Source organism: Peromyscus eremicus, chromosome X, assembly GCF_949786415.1.
Source record: "Peromyscus eremicus chromosome X, PerEre_H2_v1, whole genome shotgun sequence".
Taxonomy (NCBI): Eukaryota; Metazoa; Chordata; class Mammalia; order Rodentia; family Cricetidae; genus Peromyscus; species Peromyscus eremicus.
Window position 1 is genome coordinate 82835848 of NC_081439.1, and position 11947 is coordinate 82847794.

The 11947-nt window shown below is 39.6% G+C and overlaps 1 protein-coding gene across 1 annotated transcript; it reads right to left on the minus strand.

Moving 5' to 3' along the window:
- Window positions 1-466: 466 nt before the first annotated feature.
- On the minus strand, window positions 467-5162 carry LOC131898860 (melanoma antigen preferentially expressed in tumors-like). Its single transcript, XM_059250101.1, has 3 exons — window positions 4788-5162; window positions 3744-4325; window positions 467-2862 (listed from the first exon to the last, which is right to left on the minus strand). The coding sequence occupies exons 1-3, from the start codon at window positions 5075-5077 to the stop codon at window positions 2349-2351; spliced, it is 1386 nt and encodes a 461-aa protein (XP_059106084.1). The 5' UTR covers window positions 5078-5162; the 3' UTR covers window positions 467-2348.
- Window positions 5163-11947: the final 6785 nt, after the last annotated feature.

An 11947-nucleotide genomic window follows, 5' to 3' on the forward strand; every position in this document is an offset into this window, starting at 1 on the left:
CTTAACAGAAAACTGACATACCTGGACAAGTCCTGAGTTATTAGAAAATAACATTTCCTTATCTTTCTGCTACACTGACCATTAGTAACAACATTTTGTGGTTCGGTTGCTTAGCAACCCAACACTTCCCTGATCTTTTCCCAAAGAAAGCTTCCTGGTCTGCTTGCTATAAAACTTGCCTGAGCAAAATAAAATTTTGCAGCTTGATCAGAATACCTGTCTTGCTGTCAATTCTTTGTGTCTCTTGTCCCTTTCATTCACCATTCCCCCTTCTAGGATCTCCACTGAAGATCCTGCTGGTCCGGACAAATATTGATCCAGTTGCCTCTTCCCCAGTATTCTGCCACTGTTAACACACTGGTCAGACTGTACCTCTGAGAGCACGAGATCCCAGCTTATTCAGAGAATATATAGTAAGAGCCATATGGAAAAAACAAAAAAGAAAGTTCAAAGAAACAGGTAGACCTAATTTTAATATTTTATTTAATAAAAAGTGCCAAAAACTCCACAATTTTTAACTTGGAAACAATGTAAGTAAATCGCTCATTACAAAGGCATACTAGTAGGTCTTTGAAATTTTGTGCATTATATGATAAAAGCATGAGGGAAAATATGAACAAATTTGAAATGTATCACAAAAGAAATATGACACGTTAACTTCAGTATATTTTAACATGCTTTTTCTTACTTACTTGGAAATACGTTACCACCAAAAAATTAATAAAAAACAAATGTTAACTGTCTTGTCAGTTTTCCTATTATAATAATGCCTGTAAAATGTAGTTTGATATATTTACCAGTATCACTACTAAAAACAAAATTCAATTACTGTTATCTGTGGTCAGACTAAAACCGAGTTTGACCTCACTTAAAAAAGAAAACAATATAAATTTCTAAGCCATTGCTTTTAGTAATTTATTTAAGTAAGAAAACATTATGTGTAAATGATTACTTACAGCCTACTCTTTTTATTAGTCGGTAAAATGTAGTCATTTTGGCATTTCAACATGTGGAAGGAACAAATCCTAATCTTACATCTTTACCATGTCTTTGCAATTCAGTATGCTGTTTCAAGAAATTAACAATGCGAGTAAGATATTTTTATGTGTCCATGTTCATGTGTGGGAGGAGGTGTGTGCACTTGCTTGTCTCTGTGTGTGTGTCCTCATGCACATGCTCACATGCATGCCAAAATTAGGTATCTGGAATTTTCTTCTACTCATATTTTCTGAGGCAGGATCTCTCACTGAACCTCGAATCTCTAATTTGCTAGAATGTCCGGCCACATGGCCCCAAGGCTCTTCCTTCCTCCACCTTTTCACATTGGAGTGACAAGTGTGCACCTGGATGCTCAGCTTTTTACACAAATGCTAGGTTCGGACTGAGCACAGGCGGGCTTGTGTGGTAAGCAACTGGACGACTGAGGCATTTCCTTAGCCCTGTGTAAATTATTAACTATAGACTTTACACACATCATTTCTAAGTATGTCTAGGATATGCAAACTGAATTTATAATTATGTTATGTTCTAGAGTATAAAATAAGTTGGACTCAGTACTCACACATGGCTAGTATGTATCATACCAAATGGGGCACAGCTAGTGGAAAAAGAATCAATATATATAGGGAATGATTTATACAGCTAAGGAAATGACAGGACTAAAGGAATTGGGAGTAGAGTAAGAGAACTAAAGGAAGTAGGGGGAATATTATGGCAAGGAACCTAAATCCCACCTAAAAATTCATGTGGCAAAGGCTGGATATCCAGCTGAGAACTTCATGGGAAGTAGTGGAAACTTTAGGGCAGGCCTACATCAAGGAAATATTATAATTATGTTCTTGAAGGTTCTATTGAAACCTCAAAGCCTCTGCTGTCTTTCTTTCCTGGCCCCACTATTAAATCCTCATGGATTTCCAAAAGTAACCAAAACCAGCCTAAAGTAATTTAGGGGATGAAAACATTGTCTTCAAAAATCACTGACCTTTTCACAATTATAGGCAGGAAAGTCTGTCACTGTTCTGATTTGTGTGATGTACCAACAAGCGAACCAAACAGTATGGGCACAGACAGAGCAAACTAGGACTTATCATCCTGTATTATACGCAATACACATCACTCTGGTCAGTAAAATGAAATATATCAATAGTAGACCAGTGATAAGCAGGAACTCTCAAAATCCTCCATCTTTTCTAAAATATTCTGTGTAGGAATCAGTTACATACCTATATTCCCTAAGTGTAATTTTCTACAATGTAAAGAACCTTATATATTGTGTGTGTGGGTCCAGGAAATAACATTTAGTACTTAAATAGTACATATCGGGTTGAAACTGTGTTGGACTGTGATATTTATTCTAAGTAAGTGATCCAGTTCATGTCAGCTCTCTCTGCAAGCGCTAGCATCACCTTCAACTGTAGTTGTACAATAGCAAGCTTCCTTCGGTCTATAGTGCCCTGAAAAGGCCATATTTCATAGCAATGTACAGGGATGGGATAAATCACATATTTTAGCTTCTTCAAGGGTGTTAAATTATTCATGATAGTCATAAGCATAGGCATTGTGATGGGGTTAGAAGCAAAGCACAGGACACGGAGATGAGTACAACGAATCAGAGCAGGGATAAGAACAGAGATTGTAGTATCATTTATAAGGCAATTATTTATCTCTAGATGCCGCAGAGTACCAGAGAGATTTACCAGAAGAGTTTGAAAGGGCTCAAAATCATCCCAATACATTGGGTTGTTGCTAAGATTCAACAGCTTTAGGCGGGAGACCTGAGGGTTCTGGGCCAGAAATCTGAAGTCTCTGTGCGAAAGATCACAGTATGTCAGATACAAGAAATTCAGACTAGGTGGCAGGACTCTGTAGGGAGAAAACAACAAAAAACTTGTGAAGAATGAAGACTGAATAAGGAAAACTACACCTTTATATCTAGAATAAACTATTATTCACAGGCATTATAATTGAGTATTAATGTGTTAATGTGTGCTTTAGTTCACTTAATAGTTTTGTGACTCTGATAATTTGTTTTAGACAGGATCTTTCTCTGTAGTCCTGGCTGTCCTGGAACTCACTATGGAGAATATACAGGCCTTGAACTCAAAGAATCTGCCTGTCTTTGCCTCCTGAGTGCTGAGATAAAAATCCCGTGCCACTACATCTGGCTGAAAGTTTTGTGTTCGACACTGAGATACAATTTCTTTTAATCTTAAGAATGTGTAAATTGTATTATAATAGACGATTTTAAGAAATATTAAGAGAAAAAACTGAAAGCACTTGATACTTACAACTTTATCCATTCTATATTTCAGTTCACCTTTTTAGTGGGGAGGGATCAGAAAGAGCAGGCAACTGAAAATTCCCTTTGGTCAGTCCCTAAATACCAACCTCTACTTTCATGGCCTATGCCTTGGAGATTACATATCAATAAAGTGATCTGACATTGTGGACTATGGGCATCTAAGATTAGGTGGATCAATGCTATAGTAAAAAGTCTTCCCCCATCTCAATCCCTGTTCCTCTTCATATCTAGAAGGCTAGTGTTTTTCACCTTTTATTTCTGCACTTGTCTGTACATTGCTGGCTGCTTAATTTTTGTAATTCTTTCTCCAGTTTCAAATTCCCAGAAGCAACAAAGTGGAAAGCATAAAAGCTGTTCAGGAGATAAGGAATACCCAAGAATGTTTTCTTTCCTGTCTCAACAAGCTCTCCAGGAAACCCAGGGCCCTGGCCCAAACTCTTACCTGAGCACTCTGTCCAGATGACCCGTGAGACAGAATGAAGACAAGCTGACTTCCTTAAGGCTGTTCATACGTTGCAAGTGACCCAGGAAATTTTTAAAGAGTTTCCCACCCAGAGATCTAAAAGTGACTTTAGACAGACTGAGGCTCTCTAGGTGGTCTATCTGAGAAAGGACATTGGTGATATCACTCAGCGAACCCTTATCAATTGACAACTGATCAACACAGTTGAGATCAAGAAGTCTCAGTGTGCATTTGCTGTCACATAGTTTATCAACTTGTAAATCTCGACAGCATATGTGCAAAGACCCTAAACTCTCCCTAATTTTACTTGTAAGAAAAACCAAAAATTCCTTTTCCACTAAGGAGCCATCTAGGGAAAGATCCACTAGTAACTCTACAGGCCTGGGGAACTGAACCATGGACTCTGGATTTACGAAACCATGCTGCCCTTCTATTTTCAGGATAGAGCTGTCAGAATAAGCACAAGAATGAAAACAGAAAGGTTCGTTGATGCTGACTTCATAGCATGTGGTCCTACAGTCGTTGTCTTGCCTTATATCTAGGATCCTCAGTTTAGGTCTCCTGTAGGGGTAAGAGGAGATAGAATAGTTGAGAAATAGCCAATGATAATGAAACTGAGTAGAATCAATGATGACATCTAGGAACTAATTCTTTTATCCATAGCTGACACTCCTTGTACTATCAACAAATCTTTCCCATGAAAATTCAGCCTCCTCCCCCAATCCTTTATATACCTTAAATCCCCTCCAGTCTTAAAGCTCCTGTCTTTGTCTTATGTAACACCTGTTATGTAAAACCATCAATAGAACCCTCTGTAACCAATTTCAAAATGAATATTGAATACAATCAGTAACCGATTTCATAATTAACATTGAATACAATCAATCTTTAATGTGTTACCAAGTTTGAAGGCAACAGCCTCACCCATAAATCTTCAGCATTTACTTGTTACTCCTTCTGGGAGAGTAGCAGGCTGTGGTATAACCGCCTCTGTCTTTCCATGTTTCTATTATACAGTCTTACCTAGAAGCAGAGTTCCTTGAAGGACGCACTGGAAGATTCTCAATCATGGCTTTCAGGAGTTCATGGTGAGGCTCCTGTACAGTTAATGACCCAATGTGGAGACAGTAATAGGGCCACACTTTCACCATCTCACTCAATATATTCTTATGCCCACCCTTGAAGGCAGCAATGAACAGTGGAACAAAAAAGAGTCTTGGCATATCCTCCAGAGCTTGGATTGCTATAGACTCATTTCTCAGCAGACTCTGTATAGCGAGATCGAACAGTGACTTTGGGTTCTTTGTATCCATCTTTGTGAACCTGAATCAGAAGGAGAAATATTTATAAGCTCTGGGAAATAAACCCCCAGTCTCTTCTTTGCAACAAGCGCCAGCAAAGTAGAAATTTAAAGAATAAATGAACCAGATAGCCAACACTAGATACATCTAGTATAGACACAGATTAGAAATTGACTTGTGAGTGTATAAAGGCAGGGGTGTGTGTGTGTGTGTGTGTATTACTATTCCCCCTCCCTTGTATATAAAGTATGTATGTGATAAAACACCATTAGAAATGGGTAGTAGGCTGGGTGGTGATGGAATATGCCTTTAATCCCAGCACTCGGGAGGCAGGGGCAGGTGGATCTCTGATTTCATAGCCAGCATGTTCTGCAGAGCGAGATCCAGGATAGGCTCTAAAGCTACACAAAGTAACCCTGTCTCCAAAAAAGAAACAGGTAGTAAGAAAGCAGAAAACAATTTTGGTTACTTAGCTACATGACCTCAGTATTTTTCCTTCAATAGTATATGAGCTATGATGAAGAACAAGCTAAATCTACAAAAATGTGGTACAATAGAAAATATTAAAACACCAAATTAATTGTGATTAAAGAGAAAAAGAATGACATTCCAGCCCTTGATTTGTCTCACTCCTCTCACTGTATTTGTGGCAGACAAAGACACCAAAACTGCACAAGACAGAGACGAAGGAAGATGGTTAAGAAAACTTAAAGTTGACCTTAAGCATATTCGGAAAATCTAGTCATGAAGTAAGCCTAAAGATGAAAAAGTAAACATAAAATCAAAAGAATGCAGTACAGTTTAGGGCAAAGACTTCAGAACTGTTCCCTTCAAAGCTGTATGTTGTCTCACATGTGGAAAGTAAGGAAGTGAAAGACTGGAACAATCTGATTTAATAACAGTGAAGAAAGAAATTGAAGAAAACAGTAGAAGAGGAAAAGACCTCCTACATACAGGAACCAGTAAGTAAATATTAGCTGCTTTCAAAATGTATCATAGAGCAATAGAAACAAAAACAGCATGTTATTGCAACAAAAAGGGATGTGTAAGTCACTGGAATGAAATAGACAACCCTGAAATAAGACCATATATCAATAATCACCTGATTTTTAGAGGGAAAACAAAAGTGTTCAACAAAATATCCACTTGAGAAAAGAAAAATGAGGGTTTTCTTTTTTTTTCTTTGGAGGGGGGGTTCAAGACAAGGTTTCTCTGTGTAGCTTTGTGCCTTTCCTGGAACTCACTCTGTAGCCCAGGCTGGCTTCGACGTCACAGAGATTCACCTTGCTCGGCCTCCCAAGAGCTGAGATTAAAGGCATGTGCCACCACCACCTGGCTATGAGAACTGTTTTTAACAACCTTTTTTTTAAAAGGTAGTTTTTGCTAGTTTACTAAAACTAGCTATCTAAATGTAGAGAGATTAAACTCCATTCCTGTCTCTCTTTACAAAAATCAATTCAAAATGGGTCAATGTTCCTAACAAGATGTTGCATACTGAAACTTCTATAAGAAGATATGAGAAACACACTTTAAGAAACAGGCACAGAAAACCCTCTTTAAAACACATTCAGGAAACAATAGCAAATGCTGATAAATTAAACTGCATGAAATTAAAAGCTTTTGCAGAGCAGTAGAAACAACAATATAGTGACAATCAACAGAATCGTAATATTTTCTAGCTATACCTTTTCAGAGAATTAATATTTACCATTTTTCAAAGAACTCAAAACATGAAATACCAAATACAGAAGCCAACACACTGAAAAATGACTAATCAACTGGACAGATCTCAAAAGGAGAAATACAAATGGCTAAAAAATTTAAATGTTTAACTTTCTTAGCCATAAGAAAAAAATAATCAAAAGTACTTTGATATGCTAATTGGAAACAAACGCTGGTCAGGATGTGAGGGAAAGGAATTTTTATAAAACACTGGTGAAAACATGAAAACATTTATGGAAGATTCTGAAAAAATGAAAACTAGAACTATCTTACTGTTCACAAATACCACCCAAAGCAATCTAAATGAACACACCATAGAGATAACTGCACATTCATGTTTCTTATGTTACTTTTCACAATTACCTTGGAATGGAATCAGCCTAGAATTCCATCAACAGATGAATGGATCCAAGAAATAAGGTGTACACATGAAATTAAGTTATTACCAAGTGATAAAGTGAAACAAAATGATGCCATCTGTAGATAAATACACAGCACTGAAAATCATCAGTTTACTCAAATCATCCAGTCTCAGGAAGACACATACTACATACTTGCTCTCACAGGAAGAACCTAGATTTAAATATGTAAATATATATTCATATATACACAAAGATATGCAATGATAGTAGAAAAGGTTCTGTTTGAATGAAGGAAGGAGAACTATCTTAAGAGGCTCAAGGGACAAGAGAGGGCACTGAGAAGGAACAGGAAGCAAAGGACGATGATATATGTAGGGAAAGGAGGCTGACTAAAGAAACCCACCCTGACCCTGGAGCCCAGAATTAGGGAAGGAAGGATGGCTCAGATAAGGCCAGTGAGAGAAATACAGTTTAACTCACATCAGTGCCATTTTTGCCCCTGTCCAACTGATGTGTGAAACCCACTAATCACAGAGCAGGACAGCAGAATCCTGGCCCTAGGGCCCAGGACCAGGGAAAGAAACACAGCCTGTGTTTGGGACCTGAGCCAGAGAAATGAACACTTTATCCCCAAACTCAGAATGCAGGAAATATGCCCTGACTCTGAGACTAGTACCAAAATAACACTCTTGGCCCCTAGAATCAGTCAGTGAAAGAAATGTGCCCTGGCCTTAGAGGTAGTGTCAAAAAGCCAAGAAAGGCCAGTGAAAGAAACACAGTTTAGCCCTGAAATCAGGGCCATTTCTGCCCCTTGCCCACAAAACTGGCCAATCCCTGGGCAGAAAATAAACTAACCAATCACAGTTGACCCCGCCCCCTAGACATCCTATATAAACTGCCCTGCCCGGTCAGTTGTGAGCTGTTCTCTCCACCCTGGTAGAGGCAGCTACTCTCCTGGACTCCTCCTTCCCAAATAAACCTCTTTCTCAAAAGAGTTTTGGGTGAAGACCTTCATTGACAGCTGAACAGAAGAACCTTGCTGGGATGTCCCATAGTGGACTGAGCAAGGAGGAGCTGAACAGAAGAACCTTGCTAAGATGTCCCATAGTGGACTGAGCAAGGAGGAGCTGAACAGAAGAACCTTGCTGGGATGTCCCATAGTGGACTGAGCAAGGGGGAGCTGAACAGAAGAACCTTGCTAAGATGTCCCATAGTGGACTGAGCAAGGAGGAGCTGAACAGAAGAACCTTGCTGGGATGTCCCATAGTGGACTGAGCAAGGGGGAGCTGAACAGAAGAACCTTGCTGGGACGTCCCATAGTGGACTGAGCAAGGGGGAGCTGAACAGAAGAACCTTGCTGGGACATTCCATAGTGGACTGAGCAAGGGGGAGCTGAACAGAAGAACCTTGCTAAGATGTCCCATAGTGGACTGAGCAAGAGAGAGCTGGTAACACTGAGCTGGAGATTGTGGCTCTCCAGGAGAGGAGCAGGATTGCTGTGTCCTGCAGGGAGACCATCCCCCATCATACCAGGTATTTCCTGACTTTCCCGAAGAGTCAGGATACCCTGGCTTTCCCGAAGAGTCAGGATACCCTTCCTTGCTGAAGCAGTTCCAGGCCTGACTCTCCCTAGACGTCAGAAAACCTTCCTTTCCAAGGTTGGGCTGTTTCTTTGCAGTCCCAGCCATCAGAGCTGTGCTAAACAGCTCCAGGTGTCCAGGACACCTTCAGGGCAGAGCTCTTGTTCTTAGTAGCTCTGTGTCCCGGATACCTCGCCCTCTAGGGCTGAACTGTCTCCTTGCAGTTTCAGCCATCAATTTAATAACATTTTGGTGATGAAACCTGGGACACCAAACCCAGAGTTTTTGCAGTTTACTTACATTTTGGTGCCAAAACCCAGGACACCAAACCCAGCGTTTTTGCAATTTACTTACAATATACATACTGAAAATGTCATAATTCACATTTTGTATGATAATCTTTTTTTAAGGGATGTGCTGTGGAATAAACACTGTGAATATGGATTACTCTCACTGGTTAATAAAGAAGCTGACTGACCAATAACTGAACAGGATGGGATTAGTTTAGAGAGCCAAACTGAGAAGGCTGGGAGGAAGAAGGGTGGAATACATCCACATAAAGCCTGAGAAAGCTTTTAAAAAGGTTCCAAATGCACAGACATAGAGATAAATACAGCTTCCCAGTCTCACAGTCTCATGCCAGCAGAAGTGCAGAGACACATCTCCCTACAGTTGCCTGCCAGATTGAACCTCCAACTGCAGTGAACTAAGTGGGGTGGCAGGTTCCTACAGTCTCTCACACAGGCCACAGTACAGACAGGCTTCTGCTAGCCATGACCTGTGGGCTTAAGCTACCAGTGCAAGTTCTGCCAGCATGCAGTCTGATCATGCAGACAGAAAAGGTTACGGATATGCAGTAAAGACAGATGCAAACAGAAAAAATCCCAAACCTCTAAACAGGTTGTAGTGTGTTTAAAAATATACATAGCTTTGGGAGAGAAAAGAAAAAATATGTAGAAAGTTCTTAAAAAAGAAATGTAGTAATGGCAAAAACTAGCCATTTGGGCAAAGAAACTCACCTTTCCTCAGTTGCTAACAGTTACTGTCCATACTGGACCAAAAGGATGCAAAAGAAAGTGACATCCAGACTTTGCCAAGACAAGATAGGACAGTCCTTCAAAATTCCCTGCTTCACAGGAAAGTCTGTCAGATATGCTAGGTCTCTAGCCCAGAGTTCAATGCCCCAAAAATAGAGGAATTTGGTGACTGTTGAAGGAGCCTGATGTCCCTGTCATCAGGTAACATTTCATCCTTCTGGGGTCTCTGATGAAGTTAAATCATAGATAAACTTATTACTTCTGAAATAATATATATGTGGCATTAAATGTTCTCAGGGGGTTATCAAAAACAAAAAGACACCAAGATGAAGCAGAGAGGGGAACCATGTTGGGGAGGGGATGTGGGATGAGTTGGAAAAGGGAAATCGGGGTGGATATGATCATATTTCATTGCATACATGTAGGAAATTCTCAGTAACAATAAAAATTTATAATAAAAAGTAAAGGATAACACTGAAAAATGGAAATAAAATCTGTAATAAATCATTTTAATGCTAATCTCTTAGTTTTGACATTTAATGGTTTTATAAGATGACTCTCGATAGAGATATCTGGGAGAATACATTTTAGAATTGTAAAATTATTTTCTAAATGTTTTAAAGATAAAAGTCAGGCATGGAGGCAAACACTTCTAACTCTCACATTCAGAATGCAAAGACAGAAAAATCATAAAGTTTCTGGCAAGACTCAACTGAAAAAATTCTAAATGTCTTTGAAACAAAATCACACTCATCTCCAGTATGTATTTGTATTTCAAACGAAAATCCATTTAAAAATACATATTAAATAAACTGAAATGGAAATAAGTATCTTCACATTTCATTTTCCTACCATTTTAAAAGTCTGACATATGAAAACTAGTAAGATTAACATGCAAAGGAAGGAAAAACTTTGTGTTTTTTTTGTTTGTTTTTTTGTTTTTGTTTTTTTTTTAAAGACAGGGCCTCAGCCGGCGGTGGTGGCGCACGCCTTTAATCCCAGCACTTGGGAGGCAGAGCCAGGTGGATCTCTGTGAGTTCGAGGCCAGCCTGGGCTACCAAGTGAGTTCCAGGAAAGGCGCAAAGCTACACAGAGAAACCCTGTCTCAAAAAACCAAAAAAGAAAAAATAAATAAATAAATAAATAAATAAATAAAGACAGGGCCTCACCACGTACACAGGTTCATGCAAAGGGAGAAAAAAAGTAACGTAATTTTTTTAAAACAAGGACACACCAGGTACTCAGGCTGCTGCAAACAATGACTTGTTGTTATTATTGGCTGCTTGGGTTTTTCTGTTTTTGAGGATTTTTTTTTTGATGTTGCTTTTTTGTTTGTTTGTTTGTTTTGTGTCTTTTTTTTCTGAAACAAGACCCCACTGTGTACGCAGGCAGAGGCAGAACTTGAAATCTGCTTGCTTCAGCCTCCGATATGCCACCACACCCAGCTCAGAAATATATAAATCTTTAAATAAGAGGTTAAAGATGTAGGAAGTATTTTAAACAGAAAATATGAAGCAATTGGTCACACAATTGAAGCGACTCACACCTCAGGAACTAATCCAATGAGCGTGCAAGGCAGATACCTCCAGTAAAAGCAATGGAACCCAAGTCTCAAGAGAACAATGCCACAGTGTTAAGAAATCCAGTGAAGTCAGGCAGTGGTGGCACATGCCTTTAATCCCAGCACCCGAGAGGCAGAGCCAGGCAGATCTCTGTAAGTTCGAGGCCAGCCTGGGACACAGGGTGAGTTCCAGGAAATGCGGAAAGCTACACAGAAAAACCCTGTCTCGAAAACCAAAAACACCCTCCCCAAAAAATAACACCCCAAAAAACTACAAAACAACAACAAAAAAAGACAAACAAAAAAAGAAATCCAGTGAAATTGGTGGTTAATCCCATAACAGGTTCAATTTTAAAAAAGAAACTTCTGCCATTTATTTACCTGAGTGGGAGAGTGGGATGAATCTTCCAACTTTTTCACCACCTCAGGCGCGGCAGCTGCTCACCTCCAGACGATAGCGCGAGGTCTTCCAAAAGCCGTGTGAGGTCCCCAACAGCTCCTTTCCAAATTTAGTGCCGTAACTGGGGGACTCCGATTGGCTTAGCTGAGTCAGCTGGACTCCGATTGGCTTAGCTGGGTCAGCTGGACTCCGATTGGCTTAGCTGGGTCAGCTGGACTCC

Excerpts from the sequence above, each read along its gene's own strand:
- LOC131898860 (XM_059250101.1), bottom strand. The coding sequence starts at position 5,077 with ATGGATACAAAGAACCCAAAGTCACTGTTCGATCTCGCTATACAGAGT. Across the intron at positions 4,326-4,787 it reads TCAAGGAACTCTGCTTCTAG|GAGACCTAAACTGAGGATCC; the intron begins GTAAGACTGTAT and ends TTACCCCTACAG. Across the intron at positions 2,863-3,743 it reads CATCTGGACAGAGTGCTCAG|AGTCCTGCCACCTAGTCTGA; the intron begins GTAAGAGTTTGG and ends TTCTCCCTACAG.